General features: G+C 47.7%; 1 protein-coding gene across 1 annotated transcript; it reads right to left on the bottom strand.

Moving 5' to 3' along the window:
* Positions 1–7917: 7917 nt before the first annotated feature.
* fbxl22 (F-box and leucine-rich repeat protein 22) lies at positions 7918–12735 on the bottom strand. The gene is made up of 2 exons (XM_078199913.1): positions 12401–12735; positions 7918–8389 (listed from the first exon to the last, which is right to left on the bottom strand). The coding sequence occupies exons 1-2, from the start codon at positions 12733–12735 to the stop codon at positions 8047–8049; spliced, it is 678 nt and encodes a 225-aa protein (XP_078056039.1). The 3' UTR covers positions 7918–8046.
* Positions 12736–14134: the final 1399 nt, after the last annotated feature.

The following is a 14134-nucleotide window of genomic DNA, read 5'->3' as shown; positions in this document are numbered from 1 at the left end:
AATCCAGCTCTGTACATTCATGCTGTTTACAAAAGCCGGAAGCAGATACCGCGGAATCGGATGATCTGCAAAGATCGGCATGAAATTGTTCAGGAATGCCAAGTAGAAAACCTGGAAAAGGTTCATGATAATGAAAAGCAGCAAGTTCTTCTGTGTGACGATTTGTTTGGTCAGGTAGAAGACAGAAGTCCAGGAAAGACTAGAGGTATCCTTCACCTTGGTGATGGGTACGATTGAATCTGCCTCCTCCACACTCCTCGGGTGGAACATTCCAGATCTGAATCGCTCGCCGCACGCAAGAATTTTTCCTTGTGTTGTTTGTGAATCATCTGAAATCAGTGCCCACTGGTTGGCGACTCCCTGCCATTGGACACTGTTCTTTCCTATCCACGGTCCTGAATCTATTAGATCCCCTCTTACTCTCTTCTCCCCCCCTTTTCCAAGGGGAACAGTCCCAACCTCTCCGATCTATTCCAGTAACTGAAGTGCCTCATCCTAAAAACCATTCACGTGAATGGGAGGTGCTGGCCCAGTGGTATTATCACTCGACTATTAATCCAGCAACTCAGCTAATGTTCTGGGGACCTGGGTTCAAACTTGGCTCTGCCACAGCAGATGGTGAAATTTAAATTAATTTTTTTTTAAATCTGAAATTAAGGATCTACTGATGACCATGAAACCATTGTCGATTTGTCGGAAAAACCCATCTGGTTCTCTAATGTCCTTTTCGGGAAGGAAATCTGCCGTCCTTACCCGGTCTGGCCTACATGTGACCCCAGAACCACAGCAATGTGGTTGACTCACACCTGCCCTCTGAAATGGCCTAGCAAGACACTTGGTTCAAGGTTCCAGAATCAGAGGTGACAGTCTGAGGATCTGGGGTAGACCATTTAGGACGGAGGTGAGGAGACATTTCTTCACCCAAAGAGTGGTGAGCCTGTGGAATTCATTACCACAGGAAGTAGTTGATGCCAAAACATTGAATGTCTTCAAGAGGCGGCTGGATATAGCACTTGGGGGTGAATGGGATCGAAGGTTATGGGGAGAAAGCAGGATTAGGCTATTGAGTTGGACGATCAGCCATGATCGTGATGAATGGCAGAGCAGCCTTGAAGGGCCGAATGGCCTCTTCCTATCTCCTATGTTTCTATGCAACTAGGGACAGGTGGTAAATGCTGGCCAGCCAGCAATGCCCATGTCCCACAAATGAATAGTAAAAAATATTTTCTACACCCTCTTTGTCTTCACATCCTCCCATAGGGTGGTGGCCAGAATTAGGTGCAATATTCCCGTTGAGACCAAGCCGGTGTTTATATTCCAGTTTATCATAACTTCTTTACTTTTGTACTTTGTGCCCCTGTTTATAAAGTCCAGGATCCCCTGTGCTTTGTTAACCCCCCTCTCAACCTGCAACCATCAATGATTTGTACACCCAAACCCCGAGGCTTGTGCCTTAATCTGAATTTTAGATGATGTGGTCAGGTTTAATTGTGACGCCCTTCATTGGTGAATAGCTTGTCATCGCCCATTGCCTAGGCTCATATATGGGATACAGAGACCATAGTATCAAAGGCTAGCCAATGATTTTACAGCAGCAATGCATAAATCCTTTAGCTCAGCATTGGTTGCTATCAATGAGAGGATCTGACTAAGAACAAGCCTGATAGCGCGTTGGAAGAACATTTTAAATAGTGGAGAATCTGAGATAAACTCAATGCACTGCCAATCAGCAAAGAGAAACATTAACTTGTCTTTACGGAGGACTTGTTTCGTATTTCCAATGTTTTGTCATTTATCCTCTTTTTTTTTTTGGGAGGAAACCAGAGCACCTGGAGGAAACCCACGCAGACACGGGGAGAATGTGCAAACTCCACACAGACAGTGACCCCGAGGCTGGAATTGAACCCAGGTCCTTGGCGCTGTGAGGCAGCAGCGCTAACCACTGCACCGCCCCAATTCCTGATTTTCTTTTTTAAAAATTGAGTTTACAAATCCAAAATGATCTATTCTGTGATCTTTTTACATCACAGAATCCCTACAGTGCAGAAGGAGGCCCTATTTTTGCAACCCCCACATATTTACCCTGCTAATCCCCCTGACGCTAAGGGAGAACTTAGCATAGCCAATCAACCTAACCTGCCCATCTTTGGACTGTGGGTGGAGACCGGAGCACCCGGAGGAAACCCACGCAGACATGGGGAGAACGTGCAAACTCCACACAGACAGTGACCCAAGCTGGGACTCTAACCTGGGTCCCTGGCACTGTGAGGCAGCAGTGCTAACCACTGTGCCACCGTGCCGCCCTTTTTTTTTTGAATAAAAGAGGTTTTGAACTTATAGTTCCAATTGTGTGAGGATTGGAGTTTCTCCAAGACTGAATTTACAGTGTTATAGGATGGACTCTGCATTAATCAAAATAGTTTCAACAACGGATGATTCAAAGTTCTTCAGAGAGACAAAAAAAAACTATTGTTGACAAAATTCTTCCAAGTAGCTTTCAACTTGCCTGCTTTATGGCAACTGGTGCTGTAAGAGAAAGGGGACACTCCTTCACTCTGACTCTCTCAGACTTGGACTCTCTCAGACTTGGATGCTGGGCTTCAGAGGAAGCTGCCTGGATCTCGCCAAGCCAGAGGTGGAGGATGTTTGGCTGCAGTGAGTGGGTACAGGGTGACAATCCGGCACTAATTGCCACTGTCGATTCCCAGACACTTCTTCAGCAGCACCGAAGATGCCAGGCCCTGTTTGGTTCAGGCAGGAACAATCATTGCACACATCCTGTTATCCATCACTCTTGACTCATTTACTCTTGAGCCTGAATCATATTGATCTACAGGAGGGGACGCTGGTATCATGGGAGGTGCTGCAAACGTTTGGCTCAAAGGAGTGACTAAGAATGTTAAGGTTTGTGTGTTACTTCATTGAACAAAGAACAGGAACAGACAGGCCCTTCGGCCCTCCAAGTCTGCGCCGATCATGTTGTCCTACCTAGACCAACCGCCTGCATCCCTCTATTCCCCGTCTGTTCCTGTGTCTATCCAGATAAGTCTTAAATGTCGCTAATATGTCTGCCTCAACCACCTCACTTGGCAGCGCATTCCAGGACTCCACCACTCAGTGTAAAAAAAAAACACTTCCCCAACACATCTCTACTGAACCTTCCCCCCCTTACCTTGAACTTGTGCACTCTTGTCATTTCTGCCCTGGGGTGTTGAGTACCTTAAATGGTCTCTTCCAAAATGAAACATTGCTTAATTTCACAATGTTATTACATTTAAATAGTGTTTTGTGGTTTTTTTTGGAATTACTGAACTCTTGGTGGCAGGGCGACACAGTGGTTAACACTGATGCCTCACAGCACCAGGGACCTGGGTTCAATTCTGGCCTTCGTCCGTCTGGAGTCTGCACATTCTCCCCGTGTCTGCGTGGGTTTCCTCCAGGTGCTCCGGTTCCCTCCCACAGTCCGAAAGACGTGCTGGTTAGGGTGCATTGGTCGTGCTAAATTCTCCCTCGGTGTAACCCGAACAGGCGCCGGAGTGTGGCGACTAGGGAATTTTCACAGTAACTTCATTGCAGTGTTAATATAAGCCTACTTGCGACAATAAATAAACTTTAAAACTTGTGTGGTTGGCCTAAGGGAAACTGCATGCCCGATACTGTGATAAGGATTTAATTTAATTTTACAAGCTGGTTTCTATACTGGGTCACATTATTCTTCCCCAACACATAAATAACACATTTACCATGTAATGTTCAACTGGAATCTAATAAGTTGGACATTGTGCTCATTCACGGCCACGCCAAGTGTAATGTAAGCATGTGATGTGGTACCAGCACAGCCAAGCTCCCCCTAATATTGTCATTGAATCGCTAAGTGACATGAAGGCTTTCTGACCATCTCCAACTCTCTCTCTCACTCCATGCCACACTTCTTCATTCAAATCCAACAGACCAGAACTTGGGTGGTTATCAAATTAAAATATATTTATTAGTGTCACAAGTAAGCTTACATTAACATTGCAGTTTATTTCTCCCTGTTCCATCGTCATCATACATGTTTGACATGAGCTCCACCCATGCAAATAACACTGATTTATAGATAAATGTAACGCCAAATGTTGGTTCATTTCCCAGTTGCAGTGAGACACAATTGGTGTTACTTACATACTAATTAGGGGAAGCAAGGGCCTCGTGGTATTATCACTAGACTATTAATCCAGAAAGTCAGCTAATGTTCTGGGGACCCGGGTTCGAATCCCGTCACAGCAGATGGTGAAATTTGACTTCAATAAAAAATATCTGGAATTAAGAATCTACTGATGGCCCTGAAACCATTGTCGATTGTCGGGAAAACCCATCTGGTTCACTAATGTCCTTTAGGGAAGGAAATCTGCCGTCCTTACCCGGTCTGGCCTACATGTGACTCCAGAGCCCACAGCAATGTGGTTGACTCTCAACTGCCCTCGGGCAACGAGGAATGGGCAATAAATGTTGGCCCAGCCAGCGACACCCATGTCCCATGAATGAAATTTTTTAAAAATAGCAGAAATAGGCCATTCAGCCCCTCAAGCCTGCTCTGCCATTGATTAAGATCATGGATGATCTGTTTGTGTTGAGTTCCTTGATCCTCAAGATACTAAGATCAAAGCAAAATACTGCGGATGCTGGAGCTATCTACTTCCGCCTTTAAAAATATTTAATGACCCCCGTTTCCACCGCCTTCTGAGGTAGTGAGCTCCAACATTACACAACCCTCAGAGAGAAAAAAATCCTCCTTATCTCTGTCCTAAATGGGCAGCCCCTAATTTTAGAGTCCTGAAACCTGCACAAATCTTTGCATCTTCCACAAACCTTCAGCCCCCCCCCCCCCCATTTATGTCACAAGTCAGCTTAAATTAACACTGCAATGAAGTTACTGTGAAAATCCCCTAGCCGCCACACTCTGGTGCCTGTTCGGGTACACTGAGGGAGAATTTAGCACGGCCAATGTACCGGACTAGCGTGTCTCAATCGTCTTGAGAAGGTGGTGGAGTGGGCCATTTCAGAGGGCAGTTAAGAGTCAACCACATTGCTGTGGATCTGGAGTCGCATGTAGGTCAGACCGGGTAAGGGCGGCAGATTTCCTTCCCTAAAGGACATTAGTGAACCAGATGGGTTTTTACAACAATCAATGATAGTTTCATGGTCACCGTTACTGAGACTAGCTTTCAATTCCTGATTTATTAATTGAATTTACAAACTCTTTCTCGCTGCTCCAGTTCCCTGTTTTATTTGGAGGGTGGGTTACAATCCAGCCACATCACAATTTGCCACTCCAAAGGAATTTTTGCAAAATGACCCTCACGGTCTCGCTTTTTTTCACAGCTCTCAGTTAAGCCGCCTTTAAAAGCAGAAATGCATCATCAGCTGTGGCTCGATCTCACCTCTAAAGCCTCATGTCCCAGTCCCGAGACTGTGCTGCACCTCCGGGGCACGGCATCCTTAACAGTGCACCCAGAATGTGGGCTGTGAACCTCTAGCACCACCCAGTGGCCAGCCTCCTAATAGGACAGCTTCAGACTGGGTATCGATCAATACCTGTGTCTGATAATTTCCAATCCTGAGCTGATTAATTTAGTTCCTCTTTCAGATTTCTGAATGAAAGGGCACAAGATTGAATGTGTAACGATTCTAGAAGGAGCCCCATTCTCCCCACCTGCTCTGAAAAATGTAATAGTTGGAACGTATTAAGTGTGGAAGTCAGATATTTGTCTGAGTTCCAACCCAACTACGCAGCATCCGGTCGCTCCCATTAGGAATTTAACTCCTGCTTGACAACTAGTCGCTTTTGCAAGGACTATTTTACATGTAGCTGCAGAGTGGGGCAGTAGCACTCATTGGATTTAAATAAGCAACATGGGTTAAGTCCTCATTCAGTACCCATTCAGCGTGGTTTTTAACTTTCTGCAAGGTCCCCTACAGGTACCAGGTGAGTCTTTATGGTTCCTGGTCACCCAGACTTGGTGCTGGACTGATATCCACTGCCAGCTTTCACAAGATAAAATTGCATCTGAATCATTGAGTTTAGTCACAAAGCAATTAGTTATTATTTTTATTCATTAATATTTATATTCTTAATTTCTCACCAATACATTAACCATTCTAATCCTACTTTCAACAAACCTCTGGTCACAGGTGAAGATTTTTTTTCTGGGTGACAGACTTGTATTTATATAGCACCTTTCACAAACTCAAAGTCTCCAAGCAGCCTACAATGAAGTATTTTACAAGGAAACTCCACAGCCAGTTTGTGCACAGTAAGCTCCCATAACCAGCGTTCCTCCAATTCCTGTCAGTGTATGCGTGTGTCCCCTCTGCCTTCACACCACTACTGGCAGCCATCCTTTCACTGTCTAGTCTAGACTCTAATCTCTGGAATTCTCTCCCAAACCTCTACCTCTCTTTCCTCCGATGACTAGTGTTTGCCATTAATAATCACTAGTGTTTATCATTAACAATGTCCGATGACTAGTGTTTATCATTAATAATGTCCTTCGTGTCAAACTGTTTCCGATAAAACTCCTGCGAGGGACATTTTACTGTGTTGAAGGTGCTGTATAAATGTAAGCTATTGTTGTTGGAACCCTGAGCCCACGACAGCCAAATATCCTTTACCCGCACATCTTTAAAAAAAAACTAAACTTTTTGTTGATCAGACTCCAATGTCAGCCAACAGGAACCTCACCGGCCTTTTACACGGGAGGTCTGTGACCTGAGCTGACTAAATAGAATATAAAATAAAAGACGAACGCGTGTGACGGTAGCCAGTGTTGATGAGGCAGATGGAGCTGGAAGAGTTTTTTAAGAATGCCTCCCAGTCATCTTAACATGACAACATCTGAATACAGAAATGCGATCAGCCCCAAGGATTCCAGAGGAAGGATTCTCGCTTGGGACACTGCGCCAAGTACAAACAGATGTTCATAGAATCCCTACAGTGCAGAAGGAGGCCATTCAGCCCATTGGGCCTCCATCAAGAACAGTCCCATTCAGCCCATAACCCCATGCATTTATCCTAGCTGATCCCCCTGACACTAAGGGGCAATTTAGCATAGCCAATCAACCTAACCTACACATCTTTGATCACGCACCCCAGACATTCTCTCTTCCACCTTCTTTGGCTGGGAAAAAGATACAAAAGTCTGAGGGCACGTTCCAACTGACTCAAGAACAGCTTCTTCCCTGCTGCCATCAGACTTTTGAATGGACTTACCTTATATTAAGTTGATCTTTCTCTACAGCCTAGCTATGACTGTAACACTACATTCTGCACTCTCTCCTCTCCTTCTCTCTGAACGGTATGCTTTGTAGAGCGCGCAAGAAAGAATACTTTTCACTGTATACTAATACATGTGACAATAAATCAAATCTTTGGAGTGTGGGAGAAAACCGGAGCACCAGAGGAAACCCATACAGACACGGGGAGAATGTGCAAACTCCACACAGACAGTGACCCAAGGGTAGATTGTCATTGGGTCTCCCATCAAATTCCACTCCTAAAATAGGAGTATGGGAGTGATTGATCACAACGCTTGGTCCCCTCTCCTGCGACGGTTTGGCTACACTCAGGGGCTCAGGACTTGCACGGTTATGGGCATTACAGAAACTTACAGAATACCGAGAAGCCTGGACAGAGTGGACGTGGAGAGGATGTTTCCACTAGTGGGAGAGACTAGAACTCGAGGGCTCAACCTCAGAATAAAGGGACGCTCCTTTAAAACTGAGATGAGGAGGAATTTCTTCAGCCGGAGGGTGGTGAATCTGTGGAACTCATTGCCACAGAGGCCGGGTCATTGAATGTCTTTAAGACAGAGATAGATTGGTTCTTGATCAATAAGGAGATAAAGGGTTATGGGGGGGGAAGGCAGGAGAATGGGGATGAGAATCATATCAGCCATGATTGAATGGCGGAGCAGACTCGATGGGCCGAATAGCATAATTCTGCTCCTATATTTTATGGTCTTCTTCATCCCCCTCCCGGCAGCCTGCTGGGTCATCGCCTCGCCATCACCACTGAAATCGCTTCCTTGTCCCTCGCCCGAGGTTGCTGTGATTCTCCGGCTGATCGGGAATCATCTCGGCACTGCGCTCGGCGCTGAAGGACAGGGACGGACACTTCCTGCGGACCAGGTTAATCCCCTCCTGTGTGATGTTCCGACAGAAGTCCACGTGGAAGGTGGTTAAGTTGCTCCCGTAAGTAGCCACGGCCTCCAGCGTTTTATCCGTCAGCCTGGCACAGTTTTCCAGTTTCAGTGTTTGCAGGTTGCTGCATTTCTGGAGGACTTGTATAATGAAGCCATCAGCGAGGTGACCACACCCTGAAAGTATCACCGACTGCAGGTTCGGACACCTGGGAAAAGTTAAGAGAAAGATCGATTAACTGTTGAATGTCCAATGGAATTCATAATTATAGCCAAAAGGTCAACCGGACATATTAGCAATGTCAAGCTGAGTAACACACAGGCATCGTTCCACAACTTAGGGCGATTGGCCATTCTAACTTAACCCTTAGGGACAGTTAGCAGGGTAAATATGAGAGGTGGGATCATTGTCAGTGCAGGCTCGATGGGCCCAATGGCCTCCTTGGGGGGGGCGGCACGGTGGCACTGTTGGTTAGCACTGCTGCCTCAGAGTGCCAGGGACCCGGGTTCGATTCCCGGCTTGGGTCACTGTGCAGAGTCTGCACGCTCTCCCTGTGTCTGCTTGGATTTCCTCCGGGTGCTCCGGTTTCCTCCCACAGTCCAAAGACGTGCTGGTTAGGGTGCATTGGCCATGCTAAATTCTCCCTCCGTGTTCCCGAACAGGCGCCGGAGTGTGGCAACTAGAGGAATTTCACAGTAATTTCATTACAGTGTTAACGTAAGCTGACTTGTGACACTAGTAAATAAACTTTAAAACTTTAGCTTTTCTGCTCTGTAGGGATTCTCTGATTGGTTCTAGGGTTCCTGAGCAGCAATGAATCAGTCTGATTCTACCTCCAGAGATCTCGCTGCAAAGTCAGCGACAGTCTGCACTGCTCTCCCTGCCCAGTGCCGTTCTGGGCATCAATGCTACATTTAAAATCTTTCCAGTTCACCGAGGGACGGTACCTGTGTGCGTTTTCAGTTAGTAACTCCCCTTATCTCCGTGGATAGCATTCCCGTCTCGGAATCAAAAGGACATAGGCTTACGTGCCACTATGACAGTGGATCAGGAAAGGGGCGGCACGGTGGCACAGTGGTTAGCACTGCTGCCTCACAGCACTAGGGACCCAGGTTTGATTCCCGGCTTGGGTCACGGTCTGTGTGGAGTTTGCACATTCTCCTCGTGCCTGGGTGGGTTTCCTCCGGGTGCTCCAATTTCCTCCCACATTCCAAAGATGTGCAGGGTCGGTGGATTGGCCATACTAAATTACCCCTTAGTGTCAGGGGCACTAGCTTGGGTAAATGCATGGAGAGGGGGCCTGGGTGGGATTGTGGTCGGTGCAGGCTTGATGGGCCGAATGGCCATCTTCTGCACTGTAGGATTCTATGAAATTGCCCCTCCGGTGCAGTACAGAAGGAGTGTGGTTTTGTCAGAGGCGCTGCTTTTCAGATACAATGTCAAAGGAGGTCCCCATCTGCCCACTCTGGGTTTAAAGGATGCCATGGAAAGGCTATTGCTGACATCCTGGCTGATGTTCAGCCTTCAACCACCACATTAAGACAAAGAGTAAGTGATTATTGACTCTGGAATCTTGCTGTGTGTAAAATGGTTTTCTATATTACAACAGAGTTTGCCTCAAAGTACTTCATTGGTTACAAGGTGCTTTCGCATATCATGAGGTTATGAAAGATGCTAGATAAACACAAGTTTTTCTTTTTTGTAATATATTCTTTCATGGGTTGTGGGAGTTACTGGCCAATCCAACATTTTTTAAAATTTATTCATTCGTGGGACATGGGTGTCACTGGCTGGGCAGCATTTATTACCCATCCCTAGTTGCCCCTTGAGAAGGTGGTGGTGAGCTGCCATCTTGAATCGCTGCAGTCCATATTCTGTTGGGTTGACCCACAATGCCGTTAGGGAGGGAATTCCAGGATTTTGACCCAGCGACTGTGAAGAAACAGCCGATATATTTCCAAGTCAGGATGGTGAGTGGCTTGGAGGGGAACTTGCAGGTGGTGGTGTTCCCATGTATCTGCTGCCCTTGTCCTTCTAGATGGAAGTGGTCGTGGGTTTGGAAGGTGCTGTCTAAGGATCTTTAGTGAATTGCTGCAGTGCATCTTGTAGATATTACACACTGCTGCTACTGAGCGTCAGTGGTGGAGGGAGTGGGTGTTTGTGGATGGGGTGCCAATCAAGCGGGGCTGCTTTGTCCTGGATGGTGTCGAGCTTCTTGAGTGTTGTTGGAGCTGCTCCCATCCAGGCAAGTGGGGAGTATTCCATCACACTCCTGACTTGTGCCTTGTAGATGGTGGACAGGCTTTGGGGAGTCAGGAGGTGAGTTACTCACCACAGTATTCCCAGCCTCTGACCTGCTCTGGTAGCCACTCCTGAGCAGTAGGGCTAGAGGAGGTGACAGAGTACGGGAGAGATTCAGGAGCAGAGTCTGTGGTGGGGACTGCGGACAATGACTTTGTTTTGCAGGTGGGAATGTTTCCGTGTGTGTCTGTGTCACTCTTGTCCTCCAACCACACCATGTTGCCTATGCTGAATGAAAGTATGTATATTTTCTACCTCCGGGAGGATCTCACCGAGAACTCGCCAGATCCCCCTGGATCGCCACCTGCTGCTGGAGGCCCCATGACAATCAGTACACAAGTGGAAGAGACAGCACAACAACTGGAATGGACTCATTATTTACAGCAACAACAATGTGTATTTATGTAGTATCGTTAACATCATGAGCCATCCTGGTACATCCGAGAGTAATTAGACAGAACCTGACCCTGAACCAAAGAAGATTACATTCGTACAGGTAACAAAACACTTAAAGGAGGAGAGAGGCAGAGAACTTTATTCCCTCTAAACTGGGTGAGCGCACAGTTTGGATGTCCCCACACACAGGCTGAGCACAAGTCGGTGTCTTTAACTTATCACACATGAATAGCCACACAAGAACACCCACTTAAATAAACATGCTGCAACAGGATAATATACCGGGAGCATTTGTAGAAATGGAGAGATTTAGTGAGGGGAAGGCAGAGCTTAGTGCCAAGGAGACTGAAGGTATGACAGTCAATAACACAGGTGACATGCAAACGAATCATAGAATCCCTACAGTGCAGAAGGAGGCCATTCGGCCCATTGAACTTGTACTGACCACAATCCCACCCATGGGGTGGCACGGTGGCACAGTGGTTAGCACTGCTGCCTCACAGCGCCAGGGACCTGAGTTCAATACCCGGTCTAGGTCACTGTCTGTGCGGGGTCTGCACGTTCTCCCCGTGTCTGCGTGGGTTTCCTCCCACAGTCCAAAGACGTGTTGGTTGGGTGCATTGGCCATGCTAAATTCTCCCTCAGTGTACCCGTCGGAGTGTGGCGGCCAGGGGATTTTCACAGTAACTTCATTGCAGTGTTAATGTAAGCCTACCCGTGACACTAACAAATAAACTAAACTAAAAACTATCCCTGCAACCCCACGTATTTATCCTATCGAATCCCCTGACATTAAGGGTCAATTTAGCATGGCCAAACCACCCTAACCAGCACATCTTTGGACTGCGGGAGGAAACCGGAGCACCCGGAGGAAACCCACGCAGACACGGGGAGGATGTGCAAACTCCACTTGGACAGACAGTGACCCGAGGCCGGAATCGAACCCAGGACCCTGGCGCTGTGAGGCAGCAGTGGGGCACCGTAAGAGGCAAAAGAACAAAAGTTCATGGAGGATTTTTAAAATGTATTCTTTCGCAGGTGTCGCTAGCTAGGCTAGCATTTATTTCCCATCCCTAACTGCCCTTCAGAAGGTGGTGGTGAGCTGCCTGCTTGAATGGCTGCAGTCCCTGTGGTGTAGGTACATCTGTCTGGAAACAGTACACATCTCTTTAACCTGTGCTTAATGCTCCCTCCACTCACATTGTCTGTACCTTTAAGACTTGATTAGCTGTAAAGACTCACATTCCAATCATTATTCATGTAAATTGAGTTTGTGTCTTTGTGCCCTGTTTGTGATCAGAACTCCCACCCACCTGACGAAGGAACAGCCAGTTCCGAAAGCTAGTGGCATTTGCTACCAAATAAACCTGTTGGACTTTAACCTGGTGTTGTTAGACTTCTTACAGTGTAGGTACACCCACAGTGCTGTTAGGGGTGGAGCTCCAGGATCTTAATAAGTAAACCAATCTCCTTTAAAACGTTCTGCTCAGAGACACCCGAAACCATCGACACTTCCACCAACCTGTTACTTATTTCAACTAAGAAGCTGTTGACGAGGTTTTGATGCTGGCTGCAGATGTCCCTCTGGAAGCTGCTCTTCAGCCAGTCCTCAATGTTACAGACTTTGACCCTGCTGGAGTGCCAGCAGATCGCCAGCGAGCGTAACGCGGGGCTCAGGAGGAAGTTATCCTTCTTGAGCTCTGACGGAGAAGAGAAACACAGCAGAGACCACAGAGCTGGCTGATGAAAGACCTCACAGAGCACTTGGCAAGTTCTTGACAGGCTCTTTCTGTCCTCCTTGTGCAGGAAGGAGAAAATATGAAGCAGACATTCCTGGTTTAGTTCCGTTATCTGCATCTGCGGGACGTTTACACATCCAGACTGGAACACAAGTGAATTAATTGCCAGTGGCTGCGCTGGAAAGCTCTGCATCATTCCAGTCTCCGAGCACAAACCTGGACATATATGGATTAGGAATGTAATCTGTTCTGAGGGTGACAACTGCTGTTTAAATATAGCAGCTTGTACCTCACAGAGAGTTCAGCACCAGCCCGGACGATTAGGAGTGAGTTAGGGCAAGTTTGGTGGGGAGTGGGTGGGGGGGATGTTTCTAAATACACTAAATACTTGCCCCAAATAATCGACAATTTAAACTCTACACAAGTTGAATGCATTAATTTATGACATTAAACTTCCTCAGAACTTTCAGTTTCAGAGAGATCCCACACCCAAAACACAGGGACAGTGTCAGTAACGGGGACAGAGTCAGTAACAGGGACACTACAGGGGGACAGAGTCAGTAACGGGGACACGACACGGGGACAGAGTCAGTAACGGGGACAGAGTCAGTAATGGGGACACTGCAGGGGGACAGAGTAACGGGGACACTACACGGGGACAGAGTCAGTAACGGGGACACTACACGGGGATAGAGTCAGTAACGGGGACACTACACGGGGACAGAGTCAGTAACGGGGACACTACACGGGGACAGAGACAGTAACGGGGACACTACACGGGGACAGAGACAGTAACGGAGACACTACACGGGGACAGAGTCAGGAACGGGGACACTACACGGGGACAGAGTCAGGAACGGAGACACTACACGGGGACAGAGTCAGTAACGGAGACACTACACGGGGACAGAGACCGTAACGGGGACACTACACGGGGACAGAGACCGTAACGGGGACACTACACGGGGACAGAGTCAGTAACGGGGACACTACACGGGGACAGAGACCGTAACAGGGACACTACACGGGGACAGAGTCAGTAACGGGGACACTACACGGGGACAGAGTCAGTAACGGGGACACTACACGGGGACAGAGTCAGTAACGGAGACACTACACGGGGACAGAGTCAGTAACGGGGACACTACACGGGGACAGAGACAGTAACGGGGACACTACACGGGGACAGAGTCAGTAACGGAGACATGACACGGGGACAGAGTCAGTAACGGGGACAGTACACGGGGACAGAGTCAGTAACGGGGATACCACACGGGGACAGAGTCAGTAACGCGGACACTACACGGGGACAGAGTCAGTAACGGGGACACTACACGGGGACAGAGTCAGTAACGGGGACACTACACGGGGACAGAGTCAGTAACGGGGACACTACACGGGGACAGTGTCAGTAACGGGGACACTACATGGGACAGAGTCAGTAACGGGGACACGACACGGGGACAGAGTCAGTAACAGGGACACTACACGGGGCCAGAGTCAGTAACGGGGACACG

Source organism: Mustelus asterias, chromosome 29, assembly GCF_964213995.1.
Source record: "Mustelus asterias chromosome 29, sMusAst1.hap1.1, whole genome shotgun sequence".
NCBI classification, from domain to species: domain Eukaryota; kingdom Metazoa; phylum Chordata; class Chondrichthyes; order Carcharhiniformes; family Triakidae; genus Mustelus; species Mustelus asterias.
This window is presented reverse-complemented; position numbering and strand designations above follow the sequence as displayed.

Excerpts from the sequence above, each read along its gene's own strand:
- fbxl22 (XM_078199913.1), bottom strand. The coding sequence starts at position 12,735 with ATGCAGATAACGGAACTAAACCAGGAATGTCTGCTTCATATTTTCTCC. Across the intron at positions 8,390-12,400 it reads TTAGTTGAAATAAGTAACAG|GTGTCCGAACCTGCAGTCGG; the intron begins GTTGGTGGAAGT and ends AACTTTTCCCAG.